Genomic DNA, 26,085 nt, shown 5'->3' with positions numbered 1-26,085 from the left:
GTAAATGGAAAGTTGCCAGAGATTAGGATGCAGTGGATTAACTCTTACAGAAAATAGTGCTGTGTTGAACTAAAATATTCTAGAATATTTTAGTTTACATAGTACTATTTTAATTCAATATTCCATTATATTTTAATTCTGTATATTACTAAGAACTACTGTATTACTTTATAGTAATAGGAAACCACAGAAGTGTTTTTGTTTTTTGTTTTTTGTTTTTTTGTTTTTAAATGTATTGTCCTGCAGTCCTACCACAAAGCATCTTTTTTTTTTTTTCTGATATGTTACCGTATAGGACTGCTTTTCCAATTAAAAGAAGGATTAGCTTAATAATTTTGAGGATATAGAAATGACTATACTAAAGTGAGGCAAAAGGTCATTAAGTTGTGAAAATGAGATTTATGCCAGGTTACTCAGTTATGCATATAGACTATGGAATTCAGAATTGTTCCTTGAAGGGTCACTAACCCTACTGGAAGGAGTCCTGGTTCCTTCATCACCTCCAGAACTCATCCTCCTTCAGTCCCACCCTATTCCTATATCCTCATCTCTTCCTCTTCACACAGAGGTCAAAATCAGTGAAACAGGCCAGACTGAATAGGCAAGAGTACAGCTTGAAGCTGGAATATATGAATATATATCCACACCTTTTTTCTCACTATCCAAGCTGCATTCTGTAATCTGTCTTGAGCTTCAGATTTAATTCTGAGCTGATAAGGCACAAAGTGTCTTCTTAGCCTTCTTCGGAAACACTGACTGCATGTACACTATCCTGCAAGATGACATTTTCAGGCACTGCTTGAGCCGCAATCCTGAAACAGCACCATGCTGCTAATATGTATACCTCACTAGGCCATGGGAGAAAGCATGCGGCTGTCACCTCTCTAAAAATGCCGTGGCAGAACCAGGGCACCCTTCTCTTCTCGTTTACAGGGCTGGCCATGCTGTCACATCACTTACTGGAGACCTTCCAGGAGGAAGGACATGTTACACAAAAACTCCACAAGAAATTCTAGATCTAGAAGAACTATGAGTGTGTCTGCAACCAAACCAAAGCATCCTTCACCAACAGCAGTAAATGACATTTGTTCAGCCCAGAGCAGAGCAGGCTGAGGGAAGGCCTCATGGCGGCCTGCAGCTCCCTCACGAGGGGAGCAGGGGGGCAGGCGCTGAGCTCTGCTCTCTGGGGACAGCGACAGGACCCAAGGGAACGGCATGGAGCTGGGACAGGGGAGGGTCAGGCTGGGGGTTAGGGAAAGGTTCTGCACCCAGAGGGTGGTCGGGCACTGGGACAGCCTCCCCAGGGAAGTGGTCACGGCACCGAGCCTGCTGCAGTTCAAGAACCATTTGGAAAATGCTCTCAGACATATGGTTTAATTTTTAGGTAGCCTGTCTGGAGCCAGGAGTTGGACTTGACAATCCTTATGGGTCCCTCCCAATTCAGGATATTCTGTGATTCTATGATTCTATAAAATGTTCTTCAAAGCAGAGCAGTTCACTACAGGATCCAACTCCACATGCATACATTGCACATATCTACACAGTCCTTTCCATTTTCAGAGGCTATTCCCCTCAGCTGCTGGCTAACTCATGCTTTAGTGGTGCCATCCAACTGCTGGCTTCACAATTAGCTGTATGAACCAAAACTGCCCCAAATCTAAACTTCAGCAGCAAAGGCACATCAATTTTGAACAGGTGGTAGCAGGATGAGCAAGTCAACATGAGAAAACAGATAGGTTCATCTACAAAGAAACCTGATCTTGGTTAGAAAACATGTCTTGGTTCTGCTTTCTGGATCAGGTTCTTCTTAGGCACACAGAAGTATCATATGGAGTAATATATCTACACATTTCTTGAACTAAAAACAGAACAGAACTCCATGATTATTTCCTAGACAGGTAAGCCAGCCCTACCTTCTTCCCACCTTCAAATCCTATAAAGGATTCCTTATAAAGAACAGGCAGTTAAGCCACCTTCTGGGATCAAATGTTAGTGACTCCCTTTCCAAACGCCTATGGCCCTCGTTCCTTCAGAATCATGCTGTCGAGTGCACTTACACAGAAGAAAAAGGAGGAGTCTGTGGCCCATGTCTCTGTTGTTAGATAATGCCTTTAACAATGGGGGCATGCTAAGTCCTGACAAGTATTTGTAGTCCTCAGAAGAAAGCAGGAACTTTGTTCTTTCTGCTTAGAGTCAGTGGTTCAGACAGGTGCATAAGCTGATTGTACTGAATACAGTGAACAGACGTAAAAAAAGTCCTTGGCGAGCCTCCAAAGCTAACTTCAGAACAGAGCCAAGAATTCAAGTGTCGGAAAGACATGTCTGGCAGGGTTGGATGCAAGGGATGTATCTCTAATAGTCGTATGTGATGTACTGGAGGGCTTGGGGGTGGGAGGGGGTTTGCTCTGTTATGTTGAAGCAATTGCTCTGTGTCTTATCAGACACCTCAGACTTTACTTCGATGAGAGAGCTACAGCCTTCTCTAGTTGGGCTCAGTGTCACTTAGCATCAAATGCTGCCAAATACCCAGTAAAAATATGACACTTTTAGCCTGTTGAAAGTTAACTTCCTTGGAGAGTTCACAGAATCACAGAATTCCAGTTAAAGATAATTTTTTGTTGGTTTGGGTTTTTTTTTTGTTGTTGTTGTTTTTCGCTCTACATGGAGACCTGAGCAGCCAAGAGCTGGCTCCCTCCTTGGTTCAGAAATTCCAAAACTGTCTGGAGGTTTTGGGAGGAGACAGTCACTCTGTTCAGTCATGGAAGGCTTTTAGGTGGTCACAGGAAACAGTGGAGAAGGCTGACATTTTGTGAGGCCCAGGGGTGTTTCTTACCAAAGTGCCTTCAATCCAAGTGCTCTGATACATTAGTAAATGTCAGGTATTTACACATATTGGGCAGTGGAAAGCTGTTGCAGGATGTGAGTAATCTAGCTCAGAAAGAGCTGCAGCAGCTTGCTATAGGGGGTACACGCAAGATCAGTTTGGATGCCACTTGTAAGGCTGAAGAGAGGGTGTTCCAGACTGAGATGCTCTCACCATAAGGAGCAATCTAGCATGAATGTAGATTGCAAGAAGATTACAAAATTCCCTAAGAACCAAACCTTTAGTCCAGTCCTTTTGTGCAGACTTACCTCCTCAAAGCTTCCCCCTCAAACATCATTTGAGAACAAATTCTGACTTGTCTAAGTCCAGCTTTCTTTTTCAGCAACTCCCTATTTTCACCAGTGGTTTTCAAAGATACCGAAAACCTTGTGATTCTCCTCCTCAAAAGCAATTCCTTGCCGACTAATTCTCATTCTCAACAATGCTTACTTACCAGATGATTCATAACTTCCGAAAACTTCATGCTGCTCTTTGTTCCTTCCTCTCATCTCAGTGCTGTGTAATGATGCATACGCTCCTGGCATCTGTAAAAACACGGTATCTGCCTAGCACAGCTAGAACCTCCTAGAAACTCAAAGGAGAAAAATGTGTGCAGACATTTTTCTCTGGGCACAGAATTTCTCTGACATGAAACACAAATAAGCCTCACTTACAGAAGATAAAGAAATCAAAGGAAAGTAGCTGTATTAGCAAAGATAGAAGCAGAGAAATAGTTGCACTGTATTTGGCAAGAGCTGTTATTGAACATGCCAAAGATTATTGCAGTTCTCTGTTAACAGAGTTCCCCATTTCTGACTTCTCACAGGCCTGATCCTGGAATCTGGGATGTGGCCTCTAGGAAGAAATGTAGATAATGCTGCCCACAATACAGACAGATTTACAGCAATTTAATTCCATCAACAGAGTTTTTGCTCCCGTCTTTCCACTAAACTGTTAAATCAGACAACCAAAACCTGGAGCAAAACATCTCAGGCAGCTTGTCTTTATGTGAACAAGTGCATAAAAATACACCTTGATCACTGACTCCTCACTAGTGGTGAGTGTGCTCGTGGGTGTTTTGCTAGGATTTTGTGCAAGTATATCCTTCATACTGGCTGCTGTATAAGTATTTCCCTAGTGAATGTGAGAGAATTTGTCTTCCTAACCTCGAAGCAGAACTGTGTTATCCACTAGTGGGGTTTACCTGGGTCTTCATATGGGAAGTGTGATCAGGTTAGGAAGACAAAGCCAGTGTGTGTGAGTTCAAGGCACGTATACGTTTTTGTAAGATATGCTGATGTGCACGCATACAGAAAAAAAAAAAACTGACTCAAGACCTATTTCCTGTGGATTATACAGGCAGAAGAGATATATCATTCTGATTGTTAAATACTTCCATGTCAAACAGATGCTATCGTCATGAGGGTAGAAGTTAAATAGATTACGGTAATTAAGCAAAGCATACCTCAAAACATAGCTCTTAGGAAAGGAAATAAAAAGTTAGATAGATAGATAGATAGATAGATAGATAGATAGATAGATAGATAGATAGATAGATAGATAGATAAATAGATAGATATGTAAGGTAAGTTAGTTTTCAGTCCCTCAGACTTTCCTCAGAGATTATTTATATCCTTTTTACCCTTTGCAAAGCTGAAGACATAAAGTGACTGAACCAAATCAGTAAGGAGTCCCAAGAATTATCTAAAACTACAGTAACTTATTAACTTCAACTAGTAAGTGAGTTACGGTAAATCTGTACAGAAGTCAGTGAATTTTTGAGTAACACCCCCTTCCCCAGCATTTTAGCAATACCGACTAGTCTGACATCCCAATGCAATTTTACTGTGAAGTCTTATTTTTGTTTTAAACTTAATATTTTTATTATACTATTTTTCAGGTCCTGATTATATCAAACAAAAATTTCAAGAAGGAATGGAGGTGAAAGAAAAAACTGAAGAAAAAGTTCAGGAAAAACCAACTACCCCAAAAGAATCACCTCACTTTTATCGAAAAGGTACTACACCCCCTCGAACCCCAGAGGCAAGTCCGAGGCATAGTCCTCCTCTTCCTTCTGAGCCTTCTCCTTCAAAACATCTGAAAAGGCAAAGCTCCACTTCTGGGGCAAGACTCAATCAAGAAAAAAAGCTTTTAGCCACTGAGAATATAACACCCACAGTTAACAAGCCTTTATATTCAAAAGCACCAGTGAAGGAGGAGATAGCTGTGAAACACCAGTCAAAGTTTTCGGCCCATCACAATCCCATCAGCACAGAGAATGGGGAGCTGCATGGTCACTACCATGGCTATTATGTAAAAATGAATCCAACAGTGCTTCCACAGGAGCTCAGGGAAGAAGATGATGAATATGTCAACCCATTACCATCAACACTTGCACGGATACCACCCTCACAGAAACCAAGTCCTGCTAGATCTGGGGGTAAGCCAGATGCCAAAGAAAACAAACCTGATACAAAAGTTAAGAAACCAGAAATTGCTGCACCAAAGAATCCAGCTAATAATGAGTCATCTTCAGCAGTGGAAAAAGAAGTAGCAAACAGCTCGGTAAGTACTATAGGAAAGCTTTTCACCTTCACTGCCCTTTTCTGTCTTAGTGCTGAGCTTTTCAACCTAAAGACAGGCAAGGCTCAGACTTCTGTTAAGTCATTACTGGGATACAGTCTGCTACCTAGAACCCTCTACACCCAAATGGAGTGGGGAACACTTGATCCAGTCCTTAATAATATTCTTTTTGAAAACTGGGAAAGGACAGTTGATAGCCAGATAGTGACAGACTTTTGAAATACAAATCTCTATTGCATCCGTAAACACGAGAGTATTGTATATTCTTTAAGAGTACGTTAGTGTGTATGTTTATTTACGTGTTTTGTGTGTGTGTGCATGCATATTTGCAAATATAAATATCTTTCTGTGTTTTTTCTTCAAAGCAATGTTTGTTGTGCCTCAGTGGATAATTGGGCAGCACTAGAAGTTGAACAGCTAGGCTGTTGCCATGATATAGAAATTACTGCACATTCTGTAGCTTCTTCCAAAAATCTTGTTAAAAACAAAATTCAGCAATTTTTCCCCATCAATTTTTAAAGTGCCTAAGGAACTGATGACCGTCATCAGGAGCTGTATAATTTGCAGCTACCCTTACAGTACATTTCAATGTAATTAGTATCAACACAGGGGTTATGTTCACATGCTTAAAGAAAGGTAATTTTGAAAAGCATGAAAACCTGGTAATGGCAAATTATTTGGCATTCAATTAAATTTATGCAATATACTGTAGTCTAGCCATCATGTGTTGCATTTTTGGAACTTCAGGTCAAAGAACATCAAAGGCAAAAAAGCAGTCAGAAGTCTGTATGGGCTCCAGAGATGACAGACATATTTAAGGAAAAGTCCATTGAGAATTATTAGTACAAGGATACCACCTCAAGGGCTTTGGAATTTCTTGAGCAACAAGTTGTTGGAGACTGGAGGGTATTTGGGAAGAAGTATCCCTGTACACACTTGCTCTGCTTTTGACTACTGTTGGGGGCAGGATGCTCCCCTTCAGTCTGACCTAGTCCAGACATTCTCCTATCTTCATTTTCCTCTCTGTGTTGATTGTAGTCTCTGAAAAAAGGCAATTGTGCATCTAAATATGTATTGTTTTAAAATGCATACTTCTAACAATGCTTGGGTTTTAGTGTGAAATGAAAAATCTAGCTTTATCAGGAAATGGAGAAGGAAATTTAAAACTAAAATATTAAAGATATCAAATCAAAAACTGAAATATTCAGATCACTATGAATCTGAATGTTGTTTAGAAATAACAGAACTATTGATAGTTATGCTGAAAAAGATAAATAACTAATAAGCATTTCTATTCTGTGTTTCAAAAAAAAAAAAAAGATTTTTGAATTCCGAACCTCTGATGATAATAAAATTATTGCTGCCCAAGAGAAACTCAGGAATATGTTAGTTTTAGATCCTGAAGTTAACATCTAGCAAACGAGGAGGTCTAAATAATTGTGATAGTTTTTTAATAACCATTATTTTTCTGAATCATTTTTGGTACTCCAGTAGAAAAATAACTGTCATTATTAAAACAGGATAAACAGAATGACCCAATTAATGAGATCCTGCTAGTCTAACACAGAGCTCAGGCAAAACAGTTGAATGACACCAAACTTCATTAATAAATAATTTCAAAAATGAATGGTAAAAGAATTTCCAGCCAACATGCATTGTAAAAGATCTTGTCAGATAAGCTTGTCATCTTCAAGTGGCAGAGGAATGATACCCTCAATCAAGAAGGTCACTTGATTTGCTTTTACACAATTATTTATTATGACAAGGAAGCCACAGTAATGCAAAGACTAAATGTCACATTAAAATCATTTTTAAAACACTGACTGAGGAATTTCAAAAAGTAATTGGAAAAAAAACAGTAATTTGGTAATTCGGTATTATGCTGGTGAGGTCATTCTTGGATTAATTCTGCTGCACTGCTTTATTAACATGCTTAATAATGACATGGAAGAGAACATAAATGTTGTCTTAATAAACATATGTTGCCCATAAAGTTTGCAGAAGACACAGAGACTAGGAAGCTGATAAATAATGTAGACAACAGATAACCAGTACAAACTGATCCAAATCACCATATAGAGAAGATGCAAGTATAATTATCTATCTGTAGTACAGTAAAATACAAGATTGTGTGTTGAAAGACAGTTGATAAAGCCTGGCCATGCAGCAGGGGAACTGGAAAAGGCTGGTAGATCAGGAGCAAGAGAGGCAACTGAGGATGAGCTCCCAGTCTGCTGTTGATGAGAAGCGTTAGTATAATCCTTAGATTTATCAACAGGAAAGATTAAGCAAGAGTACATGGGAGACTATTTTATCTGGTTTTGGCACTGGTGCAACCACTTCTGGAACAAAATACAGTATCCATAAATCAGAGATTTAAAATGTAAAAACCTTAAGGGAAAGACCTGTGAAGAGCTTCAAGAGTAATTAAAATGTATTACAATGAAGGATGCAGATATTCAAGGCAGAAAATCTGTTTGACACATTAAATCACACTTTGTAAGTCCACTTCATAAAATAGTTTTCCAAGCTAATATGCAATTGTATAAGAACAAGCAGGTGAAAGTTGAAGCTGGACAGATTTAGATTAAAAGTCTTAATTTAAGTCGCTATTAATGAAATTAATTACATGTAACATCAGTTTTCATTAGTGTTCACTGAATAGTTCAATAATGAGCATTTTGCCAAGATGACATCCTATAGTTCAGCAGGAAGCTTATATTCTGTTTTATGCAGGTCGATCTAGATGTTCACAGTGGTTTTGTAATCTGCAAATCTGTATTACAGCTGATATCAGCCCTTTAACCTTTCAAATCTCACAGATATGACTCCTATCTAGGGTAACACAAAGCTGTCAGGCTCGTAAATGTCGAGTGAGCACACACAGAATTTCAGCCCGAATTGAAATTTTTCGTTCAGCTCTGATGAAAATAAGTGGCTAGAAATAGTCCTTATTTTTCTTACATTGCATCCAGACCAAATCATGGTTTGGAGCTGACGGAGTCTTCAAATTAAGAAACCAAGCAAGACACCTAAACTGCTGTTTATTGACCTTATAGAACAATTAGGATAAGGACTGTGAACTTATAGCCTATTACCAGGAAAGGTGGAAGAGTAATCAGATACTGTACATTAGCTACTGTTTGTTTACTGGTATTATAGGTCATCTAGGATCTGTCCCTCTGCTTCATTTGGAGCACACTAAACGCATTACTCTTACTCCCAGCATGACAATAAGGAGAGAAGGTAGAGCTGAGGAACTCATTTTTAATATAACAACATTTTGAAGGATATGTAGAATGTTTATTTTTCAAAGATATCTTCCACTTGTGTCTATACATTTGCCCCTATAGAATGAATTTCCTGAAAGTGAACAATTGCTGAGGAAAAAACAGATTAGTGTACTTCTCTTTATCCCAAGCAGTTCTGAATGTTAAGAGACTTTAGAATTCTAGGGCTGCATTAGAGAATTGTTTTATTTGGAACTGCAATTGCTCTACGTTCATCCAGACAAATAATTTTGCTGTGATTTGAAAGCACATCTGCATTAGATCCTCCATAAAATTTTAAAAATATCTTTGTTAGGAAATTTAGTAAGAAAACAAACTCCCACTCCCGTGAAAAGACAATGAGAAAACACGGTTTGGGTATAAAATATTAATATATAACATTCATTAAGCACTTTCATTAGATTATCTGAAAGTGTTCAATAAAATTGTGCTGTGCTTTTTCTGGCTTTCCAGTGAGACTGCATTAAAAACATAGATATAAGACATACAATTTTCAGTTCTTCCTTCCATGTCTACAAATAAAAGCCATTTCTCACATCTGAGTGAAACACAGACCTTTAAGATATCCATATGCATTAATTTGGATTAAGAACATTAAACAACTTTACTTACAGAGAAGTTTGTGACACCTATTTTAATAAAATTCATGGATCATATTTTCTGTGAATCTGTTATATCCTTAAGAATGTTATTGGAAATTATCTGTGCAATAAATTTGTTACAGCAACAGTATTGATTCTCTTAGTATCTCCATTTCTGGCATTATACTTGAAAAATATCAGCACATACTTATGCCCACACTGCACTTAAAGTATATAAATGTATTTCTCTACATTCTTATGTTCTAATGTTCAAAATTAAAGTTTAGAATCATTCCAGAGCTTGTAAGAAAGAGCCATAGGACTCTGTCACAGTTTTGTCAAGGTGAAAACATGCATAAAAACACTGTGCCAAAGTCCCTGTTCAACAACTGCTCCAAAATAGTTGCCTGTTTGTAAACATTTGTCCTATTAAATGGGGGGTAAATCACCCTTTTTTCACTGAGCATTAGGAACCTTCGGGTTATGTTATATAAAGAATGCAGTATAAAGAGTGTACAGACATTTAACCACAAACTAGTATTAACCGTTGTTCTAATTGCACATTCGCAGTCTCTAGCCCTAGTATCAACTTGCATGCTGCTATCGCACCTTGAATGTGAGGTGATTTGAGATTGTCTTGGATTTGGATAAAAAATAGGACTGAATTGCAAAAAATACCATTGTAGCTTATATTTATGAGTACACGTTTGGTTTGTCTGACGTGTCCCTGCATTGCCCTGGGAGAGGGAGAAACACAGACACTAGTGTTCTATGATACTGCCAGGGTTTTTTGGTTTTGTTTTGTAGGTCAAGATTTGTAAGCCACATGGACTGTTTAGCCTGCTTTTTACCTCTCTCTAAAATCATTGCATTTATCTGAATGTTACCTACTGTGTTTCTACTTCCATCTCTTTGTTCACTTAGCATCCAGTTAGTAAGGGATATAGCTAACATGATGTTAGAAAAATAGATCAGTATTTGCCTGATCCAAAAAAAAACTCTGAACAAGAACTTTATGCTAAATTTAATTGACATTCCTAATGCAATGGGATTATAATACTAGTCTTAATACTTCCTGGCTCTACATTTTAGGAAAATAACTTTCTTTGCTCCACATTTTAAAACCTAATGTGTGGATATATTTTCAACTGCGTAAGCGACTGACGTACTAGAAGCTAGAAGGGCAGTTTTTAAGCAGGTCTGGACTTTTTTTGCTACAGCTTCTTTATTGCACCTGTGCTAGTCACTCTTGGACTCTTCAGACTAATTTTGGCTTTTGCTATTTTAAGCCCTTGCAGGATACCAAAGTCTTATTTATGGTATTTGTCTTAAAGCATTAAATGTTCATTTCATAAGTGTCTATAGAACAGGTAGTGGTTTACTGAATAATAACCACATACTCTACAAATGTTCTTTGATCATTTTCTAGTGTATCAAGAAACTGCTGTGGGCTCAAAGTCTTAGGAGAATAGGAAATGAAATGCACAAAGCAGGCTGAAGGAGATGAGATTTCTTTGTCTAAAGCACAGACTCATTAGATTATTATCATAAATAGATTACACATTTTTCTTTGATCTTCATATAAATTCAGCAACCAAGTTCTTAACGTGTCATTTTCTTCCGTCTTTGTAGGTGAGATCTCTTGATTCAGAATGAGAGATCTCTTGATTCAGACCATACCCCTTATTTTTTTAACCTAATTTATCTCATGTTACTGTAATGAGATTATTAAACCTGTCTAACCTGATAGATGCATTTGTAGAGAAGCTCCCTCTTCCTCCTCCAACCTTAATTCTGTAAGACTGTGCACTAATGATACCGAGTTGCTGTTTGAGCTGTACTTCCAACTTGCCATTCAGCCAAAATCTGTCTTGCAGCTATCAGGATGCTGTTTCAGGATATTTTAGGTAATGAATAAGTTCCTGGCTCCTGTCAACTCCCAGTAGGTCTTCAGTAGGAGTAAGTCAACTTGATTTCCATGGATTTTATTTTAAAATATGTAAAGTGTTAGACACCCAAATTGCAGTAAATTTTAATGGCTTTAGGCATTGATCTCCTTCATGGTTAATTGCAATTCCTATGCAATGTAACTGTAAAATTTTTAGGTGGGAGGCCAAACTACAAAGGATCTATGGACTTGATTTTGGTTACACTTAGTCCCTACAGATGCTGAATCCAAATCTGAGTGCAAATCAATAGTGTAATGACACTCCTTGCCGAGTGATATGTATCATTAGCGTGTATGTGTTATTCTAGTTTGTCATATGAGATTCTGGGATTCTTTTTGCAAAAGAAAAAATAATTCACTCTGAGGGTATTGACACCAGCATGCAAGATTGCAAAACTGAGACATTCTCAAATTAGCTGTGGTTTCAAGTTAAGCATATTTTGCTGTTCAAAGTCTTTCAATATGGCTTTCATGCATAAATCTCAGAATTTCCAGACATCACTGGGGACAGTCATCAGTTCTGAATGTATTGGTGGGTACTTGGATTTTCTTCACAGTAGGAAAGTATAGAAGAACCACAGCTATCACAATTGTGACAGTGCCAGAAAGAGAAAGAAGAAATGAAGCTCAAGTTGCACACTACCACAATTAGGCTGCTTACAGTCCTGTGGTCAGAAACATAACCACACCTGGAATCATGCTCTAGTTTTATGCCTGTTCTCTGTCACCAAGCATCTCATATTCTTTGGCGCATAGTGGCTTGCTTCCAGTAGGAAGGAGGGAACATGGTTCCACTTCTGTTCTGTGACCCGATGTTTAAAACATACCACTGGTAAGTGGGAATTTGGTATTCAAAATCCCCTTGAATAAGGTGACCCTAAGCCATAGTCTTTGATTTTCTAGTGAATATTTTTGACATTCTGTCATTAAGCAAAAGGCAGATGTTGCTGCTAATACCATTGCAGTAAAATTTAAAGAGCATCCTGATGGTCTAAATCACTTCAGCATCTAGTTTCTTGGCATATGTACAGATGTCTCTGAGTAGGTACAAAGGGAACTTCATAACCTATATGGATAGAAGTGCCAATTGGGGTTAGACTTCCCCAGGATTTAAGCAGTGCTTGACAAAACTTATTTTGTGACTTATTCAAGAACTTAGCAGTCCACATCTGGCCTGCTATCTTTACTACTGTGTAAAGGTGTATTCTGGTAGAAAGTGTTTAATAAGACTATTGCAGGATGAGAGCATGTAGTGACACAAATACTTTTCAGTAGCTTCCCAATTACACTGCTAAAGCAAGTTTCTAAGAGCAAGTTCGAAGTTCTAAGAGCAAGTTACTTGATCATTCCAGAAATTACATAGCTAATGTTACTGCTGCCATGAAGCATAATGAATTTCTACAAAGCAAGCTTCTTGTGAAAAGTCAAAAAAAATACATAATTTCAAATAAAATGGATTCATTCTTATGGGAGCCAGTGATCCTTAGGTAGATCAGTTTTCTGGAGACATTTTCTGGTGGGCTTTCTTGTGTTTTAGGAAAGTATTGTCTGAGTGAGGAGTTTTTCTGTTTCTACTTACACTAAATGTGCACCTTAAAATAGGAACATATACAAATCTCTGTGAAAATATTTTGTATTATACCGAATACTACTTAAGAGAAGAGTGGAAGAATTGAGAATTTCCATCTGTTGAATACATTATTTGAAGTTGTTTATCAGAAAGCATCCATGTTAAAAAAAGGTTTCTAAAACTGGTGAAAAGAATTAAAAACTTTGTTCTTTGCCTTCACAGAAAGACTAAAATTATGTAATAATCAAGAGCTAGCTTTGTAGCCAAGTTTAGCTCTAGCTAGGAAGGGAAGCAGTATTTTGGCTTTTCATCTATTCACTAAATAGGTATATAAGATAAGGATTTATGACCAAGTGCCAAAGTAGATCAAAACAAATGTTTAATTTTGCAGACAGAAAATCTTTTTTTTTCATCTCTAATGGAAACATAGCTAGGGATTTTTGGTGGAGTAGTAATAACTTTTTTTTTTTCATTTGGTTAACAAAAAATATATATATATATAAGGTATTATTTTCATACAACACAGCATCATGCAGAAACTCCTTCTGTTTTGAAATGGGTTGGCATCAGAGAAGGAACCCACTGTATGAATGAGGAACAGTGCTCTGGCTTCAAGTTTGCGTTCTTTATTTTATTTTAAGCTGATACCATTTTTGTGTTTATGGGTTTGTTTTAATTTGTTTGTACAGTCAGTTGTCGTTATTCCCAGTGTGATTGAGAACAATGTAATAATATACTTACCTGTGTTTATCCAGTTAATTTTCACAGAGGTGATATTTAGCTCACTTGAGAACCAAGGGTAGTAGCTAAGTTTCAGGAGCAGAGTCTGTATCTTTGATATTTAAGTAATCTTTCAGACCAGAGTCAAAAATCGTAGAAATGATAATGTCAAATCCTGTTTGTTGTTGTGCACTCTGTGGAAGGTTGCATTAATTTTGTTATCTTTATTTTATTTGCAGGGCCCTAACTCAGTCATGATTGCCCTGGTAATGCTGTTGAATATTGGTTTAGCCATTCTTTTTGTCCATTTTCTAACTTGATTGGAATTAGGAAAGGTAAGAAAGGTCTTGTTTTCATATGCAATCACCACATCTACCCCACCTCAAATTATAAAGATTGAATTTATTTGCATACTTTTAACGTTCCCTACTTTAATTTTAGCTATGCCTGAATGTGATTCAACATAGTTATTTAATTATGTAACTGTTTTGACCCTTCAGTGAAGTCATGACAACTAGTGGTGTTAGCCCACAGTTCTCTGCAGTTGTGTCATCAGCCTGTTAAATGGCACCAGGCATACTCAGACACAGGGAAGGAGGCTTGGCGTTAGGATGGGCGCAAGAGAGATGAAACTTGGAAAATTCAGCCAGGGGCCCAGATCAGTTACTCTGCTGATGGTTTGTGGCTTTGGGGTCCTCTGAAAGCTGAAGCAAGCAGCCATGTCGGAAAACAAACAAAATAATCTGCTGAAGCAGCCCTGCCGGTGAAGTGCGTTGGCTTCTCCATCTGTTCCAGCAGAGTGTGACTAAACTGGAAATGTACGGAGCTGCACTTTTTGTTGATGGAAGCTAACAGCTGCCTTACTATTTTACCGTCTGATGTTTTTAGTGGGGAGATGGGAAAACGACTGCCAGAGGAATGTGGTCAGAGGATTCTGTTGCTGTGGAAGTGATTCCAGCGTTCACTCCTATCTCGTTAGAAGAAATAGTTAGCAGCATCAGTCACCAGTCTTATTCCATTACCTGCTGCTTTTAACATCTCCTGCAGTGTTCTGGGAGATTGAGTTTCATTTGCCTGTGCATGATTCTGTTCATTCGTTGTTTATGAAATTTGATGTATAGCCATAACATAGTGTGTAGTCCAACCTGGAGAGCGCTACCAGTTCTGCCTAGCGGCAGAAGCAGAAAAGGAAACCTCTTTTTCTAATCTGAAGATGCAATTCTTTAATTCATTTTCCTAAACCTGAAGAGTCTTTTTGCTTTAAGGTTTAGGAAGTAATATACCATGACTGCAAAATTTAACTCTGTTGATATCTTCCTAAAAGTGCTCAAATGCTTATGCCAATAGCAAGCAAATTCTTCTTAGTAAAAAAATTAAGAATCTGAAGTTGATATCAGTACATTCTGAACAGGAGGTGAAATACCAGGATAATCTGAGAAAGACAAGATATGGGGTTTGCATGTTGACTTTTTTTTTTTTTTTTAATTCTGGTACTGTGGTAATTGGTGATTTGAATTATTATGTTTCAGCACTGAGGTATTTTGCCAGCAGTTAAAATAAAGTCTTGTCTGAGTGCATATTAATACCAGTGACAGTTAAGCTAGCTAATGCTCACAATAAATTTTCGTAATTTTTAAACACTAGATTTGTGTTGAATACATTCAGGTAGAGCATTTAGACAAGTTAAGTGATTGTTTATTGATTCGATGCCTTCAGTGTCTTTGAAGTCCATTTATAATTTTACCTCAGCATTTAAAAAGCCTCAATTTTTTTCATTTGGAAAGTTTGTCTTAAGTAGTTTCACAGCCCTTTGTTACAATGATGTGATCATGTTTCTTTTATGTGCCATTATACTGTAATTACTGTACCCTATATTAATCAAAAGCATGCTGATTTACTGAAAATACGTGGTGTGATCATTTGGAAAGTAAATATTTTAATTTCAAAATACAAAAAGCAAAGGGCTTGTATTATGGTTTATTTTCTCTCTCTTAGACAATATTTCATACAATATAGTTTTTGAACATGTTTGTAAACTTTGTAAGTGTTTGCATGGTGTAATGGGCAACATTCTTAAAAGTACATTAGCTATCTTTTGATGCAGCGTATTAAAGTAATATAGGTGCAGACTGAATATTGTGCAGCAAAGCAGCTCTAAGCAGGGCAGTAACACCGTGGTGTTTTTTACAGAAGTATGTTGAGAATCCTGTGTTTTGACCAGTGTGGATAAAGAAGAAAGCAGAAAGAGAGCAAATGAAAATAAAACTTGTATATTTATTTTTTAAAGAGTCAAAATTGTGTTTTAAATTTAGGGAAGTAATTTTTAAATAAGAACAAAGTTTTAAAAGTTACTGTTTAAGCCTTGACATAATGGACAAAATGTTCAAACAGTGAAATCACCCCGTCTCCTTACATGGGAGGTAATTTTGTAACTGACATATTTAATTCCTATTAAATGTTTATTTAAAATACTATATGCTCTGGAAATAATGGGTAACAAAGCTTATGAAAATGTTTATAAATTTAAGTAAGCATGTTAGTACCATTTATAAATATGTATGATTTATAAGCTTTTTTAAAACAAAGCTCAAACAAATTGTTGGTATTTTTCTAAAATGTGCACAGCTGTATTTTACATGAAAGGCTATTTATAATTGGTTGTTATACTGTACACTACATTTTGGACAGCACAATGAAGCCTGCCAATGTACTTAATAATGTCATTTTGTCTATTTAAAGTTTCTTGCTGTCAAAGAATGAACTCTTTATCTATGAGTTTATTTATAATTCTTGACCCAAAATGTATAATGTACAGTTTTCACAACTGTATTTGCTCTAATAAAAATAAGTTGGTTATTAATAGAGTTTCAGACTAGTTCTTCCTGTTTAAGAATTACTTTTTGCACTCTCCAGAAACAATTTTTCTAACAAATTCGATAAACAAGAAATGAACCTGGAAAATCAGTGAAGTTGTGGCCCCTTTCAAATCACTGTGAGTTCCTGTTTTCAACAAAACCATTCTAGGAAATGTTTTAAAATGGAAAAAAAAAATGGCAAATTTCCCCATGTGTCTTTTATCTTTTGATACAGAATTTTTGTATGTTTGTAAATGTAGTATCTTAAATTATACTCTCACTACAGAGTTGGTTTAATCAGTCTGGTTTCAATCAATGACTTGTCCATTAAGAGCTGTTCTTGTAAGCAAATAACTTTTTTAGACTTCCTTCCTTCTCAGGGTCTTCACAGACTCGAAGTCAAGAAATGTGAACCAATATATGACACAGAGCAAAGTCACTGCTACAGTTGTCTTAAAGACATCATATTTGCTGAACTAGTAAATCAGCTCAGAACTAGTAAATCAGCTCAGAATTCTACTTTTGGATTCCTGTTCAGATTACTAGTCAACTGTACTGGAATTCTAATGATTAGTTGTAAAGGAGAGCAAGTGTTCTTAGCAGTTCCTGTTCAATGGAAACTTACTTGTAGTAATATTTGAAGGAATTGTTGCTGTCTTATTTTCTAAATTCTACCAGCATGAAGTTTAATTTTTAGAATTTCTGTTTTCTACATAATAACCTATTCCCTAAGGAAAATTTTGGCTCTTCAAGTAGAGAAAAAGGCATTCTCAAAAATCTGAAACAGATGTCATTGAGCTACATTTTGAGATCTATGCTGATCACTGACATTTCGAGATCCATATCGTACTCTTACTTGTTCAAAAAAGTAAAGTGGAAGTATTTCTTCAGTTCTATGAATATGATAACACATTCAGGCATATGTAAATCTTAAAAACAACAAGCAAAGCATTTGCTGAGAAATAGAAGAAGAAAACATTTCCATAATCAGCTGAGAAATATGGTACCTTTCCCTGCTTATCAGTGTTCATAATTCTTAGAAATCAACATGTACAGAGAAATACAACAATTTTTCTATGGTGTCTGAAAGCAGATGGACAGTTCTTCTCTGAAATGTTTTTACCAGTAGCTTATATCAGTTGTAAATGGTCTTACGTGGGAAAGCATCTGCTATGCCTAAGAAAAAAAAAAAAAAAAAAAAAAACCATGGGCATATAATGCTACTTAATGCACCAGGATTTGTTCTGGCATGGAAAATTTTACCCAACTTCAGTGCAAGGAATTTTTTTTTTCCCAGGCAATTGAGTTTCTCCAGGCAGAGCCATGTGTTTGCCCACTGATGCCACAGGCAGCAAGATCCTACCTTTTAATTTGAGGTCTGCTTTCTTGGGAAATTCCATTTATTTGACCAAACAATGTGTAGAGCGTACACAGGAAAAAAAAAAAAAAGGCAAATTAATGATTATGAGGTCCCAAAAGCTGGGGCGGGGGGGGAGGGGATCACTGCTTTTCCCCTTATCTAGTCCTTTATTTACTTACAAAATTAAAGCAGCAAGGAGTGTGAATACTGTGGAACTTTTTCCATTTGTGTTCCAAAAGGAGATTCAGTTTGAAAGCAGAAATTTCATGACATATTGCTACAAATTGCCTTTCAGGTATGTACATATGGTGAGAAAAATTCATTAATACAATTGAGTGCTGACTCTAAAAGGAGTAAACATCTCTTTGCAAGCATTTGATTAAAAGTCTTGAAATATTTACATAGCTTTTAATAACATATTGTGTAGCCATAAATACCTCTATTAAGATACAGTTACACAGTATTAAAGGATACTGACAATAACCTGGAGGCAATGATAATAGCCTGCAGAAATTCACTACATAGTGAGATACAGTAACAGTCTTAGCTAGTTGTTATAAAACCACGTTATAAAACATGGTTGTGAATTATATCTAAATGGTTTTACTCAGAGCTCATTTGAACCATTTAGTCAGGGGAGACAATTCTACATACTTTTCTAATATGGAAATGTAATTCAGCAAACAAAGAAAATGAAGAGAGTGGAAATTAAATAAGCATTTCAAATGAAGTAGTCTCACTCATTTAATATTCACAGAAAGAAGAAAAAAATAGAAATTATGTTAAGTCTGAGGAAGAACCTGCGTATGCCAATGTGCTGTAACTGAGCCATCTACAGAATCCATCTCAATTTTTTTCTGCGGAATACAGAATCTGCAAAATAAGAGATATTATGGAAGCATAATTTCCGTACACAACATCTTTAAGGAAAATTGTCTATAATGTTAATGTTTTTTAAACTAAGAGAAAAAGTAAAACTGTACATGTCTAAACAGTTTATGTTGTGGTCATCACTGTAACAGTTGGGGAAATCTCTCAGCCCCAAAAAACAAAAGCAAAAATGAAGCCAGTAACAGAATTTGTTAAAATCTCTCATGTTACTTTGTTTTGTTTTTTAAATTAAAAAAAAAAAGTGGCAGCATTTTATTCAATAATCTAAATTTCTTCATGTCAGTATTTGTTTGTTTCATGTAATGCTTTTCACAATCACTCAAGACTGGTTATCTGGGAGAGTTTAGATGCAAATTGGCAGTATATTGAGCACCATTTCTCCAAGAGGAAGGTTTTGAATTGTTTTCTCGGAGATGGAAAAGAAGAGGATTTTCCTAATCACCCTTGAAATGTTTTCTGTTGGATGCTTTCTGTGCTGCCACTATTTTTTTAAATTATCTTTTATCCTTAACTGCCAACCCACCCCCAACTCTAGCAAATTCAGCTTATTCTTCTGTTCCCCACAGACAGCTACTTGCCCCCACACTTCAGCCAATTATTCCAGGAACTCCTGGTTTTTCTATTGAGCACACTTGTTCAAGAACTGAGTTTAGCTCAGTATGAGTTTAGCTGCAGAAGCCATTTCTGTTGCAGCACGTAGTACACTGAATTACATGTGTCATGTCACAATTTTCATTGGGTCCAGTCCTCTGCATACTGTTGATGCTGGTTTATGTGACTATTCCACTTGCAATGCTACACTCACCATCTCCAGTATCAGGGCAGTGATTTAAACACGGTACTTGTGAGCTGAAGAGAAAAGAAAATGTCTGAAAACTGTACACAGAGATTTATAAGGGCTCTTCATAACTCATAGAAACCAACATAAGAGTGTCATCGCTGCAGAAAACATCTGCTGTCATCTGGGTTATGAGCTCCACTACAAATGCCCCCAGTAAGATTCTGATAAAGACTGGACATACGGCTGAAGGTGATTCACAACTCAAGATCAAGGAGTCTTTTTGAGGGTTGTGATTTACTGTAAGTGTGCGGTATGATGCTTTCTGGACTTGCTATAAAAACATGTGGATTGTTAGATGGAATAAAATATATCCTGTGTTGGAAAATTATTTTGGCTCACTTGCCTGAGCTTCCTCCATGTCTTAAACTTACTAATCAGGCATCTCTGTGGAAGTTGAGGCACATAGACCTAGACAAGGGCTAGGTTTTATTTTCTTAAGTGACTTCAACGTTTATTAATTAGGGAGCAGTAAATGGCAGAAAAGGAATTACAGTCTTTAAGCCTGTGATTTTGAACTCTGCTTTTTTATGCTGATTTATCCAAATTAGGAGAAAATACAGAGAACAGACAAATAATAGATTTCCAGGTATTATCTTTCACAATAATAATTTGTATGGTAATCCTGAATTCCTTTGAGATGGATCCTTGAATGTGAAAGAAGAGACATGTCTTTCTTAAATTTGCAAATTGCACAGCTAACTGAAAAGCAGCTTGGCAAATACACTGTATTAGACCACAAAAGACAGATCTCGACCAAGAGTTTTGAGAATGGCTGCCTACATCTGAAGTCTGTAGTCTACACATGATGAACTAAGGTGAAACATTTTCCAGCTTCTGAGCACCTATAGTTACCATCCAAACACATTTGTGGGGAGGGACGGTGGAAAGGAGGGAAGAAATCAGGTATTTCACTGAAAACTACAGCCTGTGAAAATGTTGAAACTGGCCTACAATTATGCTGAAGGTTGAAACCATTTAGATGTGGATTTTGGATCAGACATTAGAGCTACAGGCTCTAAGTGCAGGATACCGGTCAGAACCCAAACCCAGATCTGGTTCCAAGGACACCCAGCTAAAATGCTTGAGCTGGAAGAGCTTTTATTGGGGGGGTGGGAGGAAGTTTGTTAAAAATCAGGCTGCAGTGACTCTGGGTTAATTAAACTGTTACGTTCTGTACTTCTGGAACGGTGTCATTAGCTGTATTTAACATTGCAATTTTACTATATTCAGGACATGTCCCACAGAATACCTCTGAAAGTGTCATAATATAATGGTGCTTAATTACTTACCCATTTTTAGCTGCAAAGTACTTTTATCATATAATACCACCCAGTCTTCAAAAATACCATATACTGGCTTCCATTTTAATTATGACAGTTCTGGATTTTGTTTAGGCCACTGATGAGAAAGTCATGAAAGTATGGGATCGGCTGCCATGGAAACAGGGAAGACAGAAGAGCACCAGCAGCATTTTGCAGGGGCTAGGACTAAAAAAGACATTCTGCAAAGAGAAAGTAAAATGGCATTTACATTACAGTAGATGGCTTCCATGCATTCCTGCCATACCGAGGCAACACATTCCTGGCATTGATTGCAACAAGCCTCCACATGTTCCCATGATATAGAGCAGAGCAGGCATTGTCAGAAGGATTGGGAAAGAATATTTAGGAAAAAGGAGATGCAGGCATGTCAAAGTTGAAAATGAGAGTAGAAAGTAAAGGGAAAAAAGTGAGGGGAAAGGAGAAGCAGCAGAAGACCTATAGATATTAAAGAGAGGGAAAAGAACTTTATGGAGAGGAAAAAAGTACAAAGAAAAGGAATGATACTAGAAACAGAAGAAACTGAATTTTGTTCAATAGGAATATAAAGAGGATAGAAGACTGAGAAGTAACCATCTTCAGTACATAAACAGCTGCTCTAGAAAGCTGCTTTCCGTGCCCACAGGGATTAAGACAAAAACAGATGGGCTTAAACTGCATGAAAATTGAGATCTGTGCTAGGCATGAAGAAAAATTTTCTGATTGTAAGGATAATGTCTTTGAATTAGATTACTAGGGAAACTGTAGAATTTCAGAGTGGTGTGTTTTTACTCCAGACAGTATCACAAATTGAAAGATTGACAGTTAACCCTTAGGAATCATTTTCTGTGATTCCTGACATTTCTGATGGAATCTGGCAGAGGTGTGATGGGAGGGCAGCTAGAGGACTGGAGAGTGAGCCTTTCTTTACATAAACAGAGATCTGTTAGGCGGGAGGAAGAAAAAGGAGGGTGTACTGAAGAAATAAGGTAGGAGGATGCTAGGACAAGACAGATGGTAGGAAGAAGAAAACCTGAAGAGTAGAGAGTCAAGAAGAATGTGAGGATTTGACACATGAGAGGAGGGGATAATTGACCAAAAAAGCAAATGCTAAACTGAAAAGGGTGTGCAGTGCAGGAAGAAGAACAAGCAAAAACTGGGCTGGGAAGCTTCAGGAAGTCCTGCAAGAACATCCCACAAAGTACAGCAGAGGAGCCCAAAGAAGACTCAAGCAGAGAAGCAACACCAAGGAAGCACCAGGTTTTCCACAACAGCATGGGTGTCCGCCCCCTTCATTTTCTCAGATGAAGCTATCCAGTGGAGTTTCATGCAATTTTTAAACTGTGGAAGCAATCAAAGTTTTCAGGAGGTCTCCTCTTTATTAAATGTTCATGACAACATTTTCCTGAACCATTTTCCTCTTTCCAAAACCTGCAGAAAATAGTGGCTTACTGTCACAGCAGGCTGACTTGAGTTCCACGAAAGGAAGTCAATAATGCAGACACAGTTGCAATACTTTTTATTAACTCTGCATAAATCCACTCTAAGAAAAACATTTTATTACAATGGGATTTTCCCAATATTAATAAAGATGGGATAAAACACACAAGGAAGAAATAAACAACTATATAATCATGCAAGCTCCCCATCTGAAAGAACGTTAGCACAGTTACAGTTTTGCTTTTCTGTGAGTATCTCCTCAGACGACAAAAATGCTGTTGGTATTTACACTGATTCGCTGCTGTACCAAATGTTGCATATGCTCTATAGACTGTTGTTGTGAGTCACGCAAAAAAATTATGTAACATTTGGAAATACATTCAGTCATCTGCTTGCTACAGAAATATTGCTAACAGATTCTTCGCTCTTTTATCTCTAGTCTTTATCGTCCTTGTTAAGTGTTATTTTCATGCAACTTCCTCAGGGGGAGATGACTCATAGCCAGAGTAAGCTATGATGCTCCGTTGGCACCAATGGCCATATGTGCCAGTAATCCAGTATCACGGTCCCCTTATCCTTGACAAAGCCATCTATTTCATGGGTCAGTCATAAATATCAACCTCCTTCCAAACAAATGTCAATTGTCCAAAGCATCAGCATTCCCTTCCTGACCTTTCAGCCTGTCTCCTGCTTGACCAGCCTAGTGGAAAAGCTTTTTCCTAAAGGTGAACAAATCCAGGAAGGAAGACAAATTCTAGCCAAGGTCTCCTTCCAATAAACCAGATTTCTCTCATCACCTCTGACTTACCTAAGTGCTAGGTTATGTTAGGTCCCAAGCGGCTATGTGGACACACACCCCTGTGAAGATTTGGTGCTTCATCCAAGCCCCACTTACAAAGGCATTGTCTTATTTTGATCAAATAATCAGAGCTATCCAAGTGATGGCTGGAAGGCACTGCTTGCAGCTCCACATCGCAGCTGACTGCACACACACTGCAGGATGCAGCATTTGTGCTGCCTGCTCAGAAGCAAAAGCCTCTAACTTGGTAAGCTAACTAAATAATTTCATGTACCTGCATCTTTACTTCCCATATATGTCTTGAACAGACCAGACAAAATCATTTATTACTCTTCATGGAACTGGGTGGTTGGTTACCATTGCTATTGCTATTGCTATTACCATTACTATCATTATTATTATTATTTACACACAAACACACTGTTGTCCAGTGTCCTTTCCTCTCAGACAGACAGAAACTGTGATTTTACTATTTCCTGCCATTAGCTGTGGACGTTTCTCTCAATCAAGCAGCCTGAATGCAGCAAAGGTGTTTCAGAGCACCAGCGTGGACTTATGAGCTTCGTCCTTTATCCAGGGGACTGAGCACTTCCATAGAGTACTTCCATAACTGCTAGATAGCTAAGTCTGTCAGCTGTGTAGATCATACACCCATCTGTAATGTCTATCATTAAGTGCTGATGGCCACTTTTACAAACATTTGTTTATTCTAGGCATCAGAATGTTTTTAATGGTTTTTAAGATTGAAAGTCTGGAGTGACTGACACAAATAATAAAAGGGTGGCCTCAGCTGCCAGAGATACAGACTGGTAAGTGTTCAATATGTTTGATGATATCTTATAAAGAAAAAAGAAAAGAAAAAGGGGGGGGGGAAAAGAGAGAAAGAGAGAGAAAGAGGGAGAGAAAAGCACTTTCAGTTCACCTTATGGCTACTACCTAATTGTCCGATATTTCAAAACCCTGAGTTCACCCATCTCACATTCTTCACACTGAAATGAAAGAGAGTAAAAAGACTGAATAAAAAGTATTTCCAGGCATAGAAAGAAGCATTATTTGAATTTATTTTTGGTGGAAATAACCAGAGCTTCTAGGTCACAGCCACGAATCAGAGAACTTCAAAGATCATTTGCACACAGTCACTAATGTCCTCTGTAGCCGAGCTTGCATCTGAAAGACTGGTTAGGCAGGCTCTGCACACATATCCTACTGAAAGCCATCAAGTGCCCTCTGTATGGCTGACAAGGCTCCTTTCAGCGCAGTGTTCCAGTGAAATCACAGCTGCCAGCCAACTGTACATAGCAGCTTAGGGTGCAGGCCTAGTGATGGGAGCTATAGATTCAAGGCAGGAGATGCTGTCATGGGGGCTGGTGGAGCAGCACCCTCATCCCAGCCACCCCCAGACACCTACAAGCCGTGGGCTGAGGCGCTGCATCCCCAGGGAGGGCACCGATGAGTAGTGGGGCGTACAGCAGATACTCACAGCTGCGTGGGCTCTCCTGCCCCTACAAGCCAGGTGACTGCAGCATGCCATTAATACTTCGGGCATTAGATCAGAAGCCAGTTGCTGTGTCTAGGTACCAATGGAGTATTTTCAGTATTCCAACTATGCATCCCTCAAAGCCCTGTTGAAATACTGTGAAATACTAATGGCGGAGTAAAATAAACATCAAGGATAACACAAAAAGTTGCCACTTGCAAGACAAAACCAGAAGCAAGATGCACTTCCGTCCTTACAGTTTGCACACGTGACTTGGGAACAAGGCTGGCAGCCAAAATCTGCCTGATTGTGCCTATCAAGTAACCCTGCATTAGGAGGGAATGTCCCGAGGAGCTGGCTGGCCACTGACATTTGGAAAATGAATGAATTGTGCTTGCCAGGTGCTGGAGAACAACATTTGGCATGAAGTAGCTGGCATGACATGCGTGTGCAGGCTGTTATTATTTCCTATTCTTCTAGACCTTCTCATTAATTCAGGGGACTAAACACAAGCCTGTTTTGGAGCACATGAAATATGCCGGGGGGATATTTACAGATGTTTTTACAGTATATTCATTTTATTAACATAGAGTAGAATTACATGTGGAGTATTATTCCAAAAAATACAGCAGTGGAGACCTGAAATACATCTGGAATACATGCTGTGGAGACACTGAGAAAATCTGAGAAAAACTAAGGTAAGAAAATCTGAAAAGCAGCTTTCTGTTGTCCTTAATGGCTGTATGACTGCATCTTCCTGGATTTCTCTTGCTGTCCAGACCCTACAAAACAAAATGCATTAATCACTTTCCATAACAGTAATCCTTGAAGCTGTTTGATATAACTGTCCAAAAAATATGACACAAATAAATGAGTTTTGCAGTCCTGAATTATCCCTGTGTTTTAGAGACCTGCCTTAAGTAGGAATGGTGTAACCTCCTTTCCCATCCCTAACAGTTCCCTTTTGTTTTTTAAAATGCCACCCCAACATTTCTAACCTTAATACTCACCACAGCAGAACTAATCAAAGCCAAACATAAGATCAGATGTAATACAGCAGGCCGACACATTTTACTCTAGAATGAATCACATTACCTTTAAATCCTTCACAACGCACCTCTTTTAAAGAAGACACTGCCTCTTTTCTGAAGAAGAGGTTTTGTTCCTGGAAGCCACAGGTGCCGTTCATGGCACATCCACATCAGAAACCCATTCCTACACTTACCTTTGTTGCATTACTCCAATCATATAAGATAGAAAGTTAACATCATAATTCAGTGATAATGATGATTAACCAAAACTATTTATAAAATGTTAAAGATGCAACTGCAGACAATCAGAATTACTAGGATAGCTGGATCAGAGTTCTTACAAGCTGATTTGTTTTCTACAAGGAAAAAAATTTGATTCTGAAATAATGTTGACTAGCAGCTCTGGGTGAATGGATGATGTGAGTAGAAAACCAGAAAAAAAGCTACCCATTTCCTCCTATCATGTTAAGATCTACCTTTCTCACCTGAGTGTCCTGAGTTTTTCCATATTTTTCAGAGATTCACATAATTTGGCTTT

The 26,085-nt window shown here is 37.8% G+C and overlaps 1 protein-coding gene across 5 annotated transcripts in view; it reads left to right on the top strand.

Moving 5' to 3' along the window:
• JPH1 (junctophilin 1) overlaps positions 1-19,830 on the top strand; it is a 90,882-nt gene extending 71,052 nt beyond the window's left edge. The window contains exons 4-6 of one of the 5 annotated variants that reach the window (XM_048077035.2): positions 4,764-5,428; positions 13,795-13,890; positions 15,746-19,830. In XM_048077035.2, the coding sequence (XP_047932992.1) occupies positions 4,764-5,428; positions 13,795-13,875 (746 nt within the window). In that variant the 3' untranslated portion in view covers positions 13,876-13,890; positions 15,746-19,830. Of the gene's footprint in view, positions 1-4,763; positions 5,429-13,794 lie in introns of all 5 variants that reach the window. The other 4 variants (XM_048077034.2, XM_048077032.2, XM_048077033.2 and 1 more) reach the window with 4 other exon arrangements.
• The last annotated feature ends 6,255 nt before the right edge of the window (positions 19,831-26,085 follow it).

The sequence above is a fragment of the Anser cygnoides genome, chromosome 2 (genome assembly GCF_040182565.1).
Source record: "Anser cygnoides isolate HZ-2024a breed goose chromosome 2, Taihu_goose_T2T_genome, whole genome shotgun sequence".
In the NCBI taxonomy this organism is placed as follows: domain Eukaryota; kingdom Metazoa; phylum Chordata; class Aves; order Anseriformes; family Anatidae; genus Anser; species Anser cygnoides.
The sequence above is the reverse complement of the archived record's forward strand: the minus strand, read 5'-3'. Positions and strand labels throughout refer to the sequence as shown.